Consider the following 968-nt stretch of genomic DNA (forward strand, 5'->3'; position numbering starts at 1 on the left):
GGCGCTCGGGGCGGGACAGGACAGGACGGGGCGGGCCCGCAGGAGCCACCGCCCCCCGCGACTGCTTGCTCGCGCCCGCGGCCGCCGAGGGGGCTCCGTCGACAGGCGACTGCTGCAGCTGCCTCCTCCTCCTCGTCCTCGTCCTCGTCCTCCTCCTTCTGGGCGGGCAGGAGCGGCGCGGAGCTACACGGCCGCGGGCGGCGCTGTCCCCCCGCTCCCGCCACCTGCCCCGTGTGAGGGGCTGCCGGCGCCACCCCCGCGCCTCCCCTTCCCTTCAGCGCCAGTCCCTTCTCCAGCGGGGCCGCTACTGCCTGGGCTCCCCGCTCCCGGTGCGGCTCTCCGAGGCGGCGCCAAGGATCCCAGCACACGGAGAGATCGGGGCGCGGGCGGTGCCCCGCTCTCAGCTGCCCTGTGCCCAGCCCGGCCGCGGGGTCAGCCGACGCGCTCTCTTCCACCCCCCGCAGCTGCAGGAGGCACGCGGGAAGCCCACGACAGGGTCATGAATTCATCTCGCGCAGCTCAGGACAGGGGGGAGGGGGGAGGGAAAGCGAGCCACCTAGCATGAGACAAGCAGGAAGGGGAAGGGTACCGAGGCATGAAAATGTACAAGGAAGCCTGGCGCCAGGTTCAGTGTCGGGATCCTCCACTTGAGCAAATCTGCATCCGAAGCTCCCCAAGGGGAAGCGACTCTCCTTGTCTCCTGCTTGGGCGGTGACTTGGGATCATTGGCAACTGGCGCCATCTGAAGCAGGGGCGGTGAGGGGGTCCCCCCACAGCTAGTCTCGCCCAGCGGGGGGAGCCGCTTCATCCAGCGCTTCAGTCTGGGAGGCGCTCCTGACTGCCCCACCACCCATCGCCTACGTGGGAAGCACGGCCTGAGAGGGGTGCACCAGCGCTCTCACGGGCGCACGTGCCCCCCTACTCACCACTGCGCGGAACCAGAGAAAACCGAGGGCTGAAGGGGAACA

At 70.2% G+C, this 968-nt stretch overlaps 1 protein-coding gene across 1 annotated transcript in view; it reads right to left on the reverse strand.

The window, feature by feature from the left end:
* GPR37 (G protein-coupled receptor 37) overlaps positions 1 to 742 on the reverse strand; it is a 19277-nt gene extending 18535 nt beyond the window's left edge. The window contains exon 1 of the mRNA XM_019509248.1: positions 648 to 742. Coding sequence (XP_019364793.1) covers positions 648 to 742 — 95 coding nt within the window. The remainder of the gene's footprint in view (positions 1 to 647) is intronic.
* Positions 743 to 968: the final 226 nt, after the last annotated feature.

The sequence above is a fragment of the Gavialis gangeticus genome, unplaced genomic scaffold, assembly GCF_001723915.1.
Source record: "Gavialis gangeticus isolate Ggan-Ray unplaced genomic scaffold, GavGan_comp1, whole genome shotgun sequence".
Taxonomy (NCBI): domain Eukaryota; kingdom Metazoa; phylum Chordata; order Crocodylia; family Gavialidae; genus Gavialis; species Gavialis gangeticus.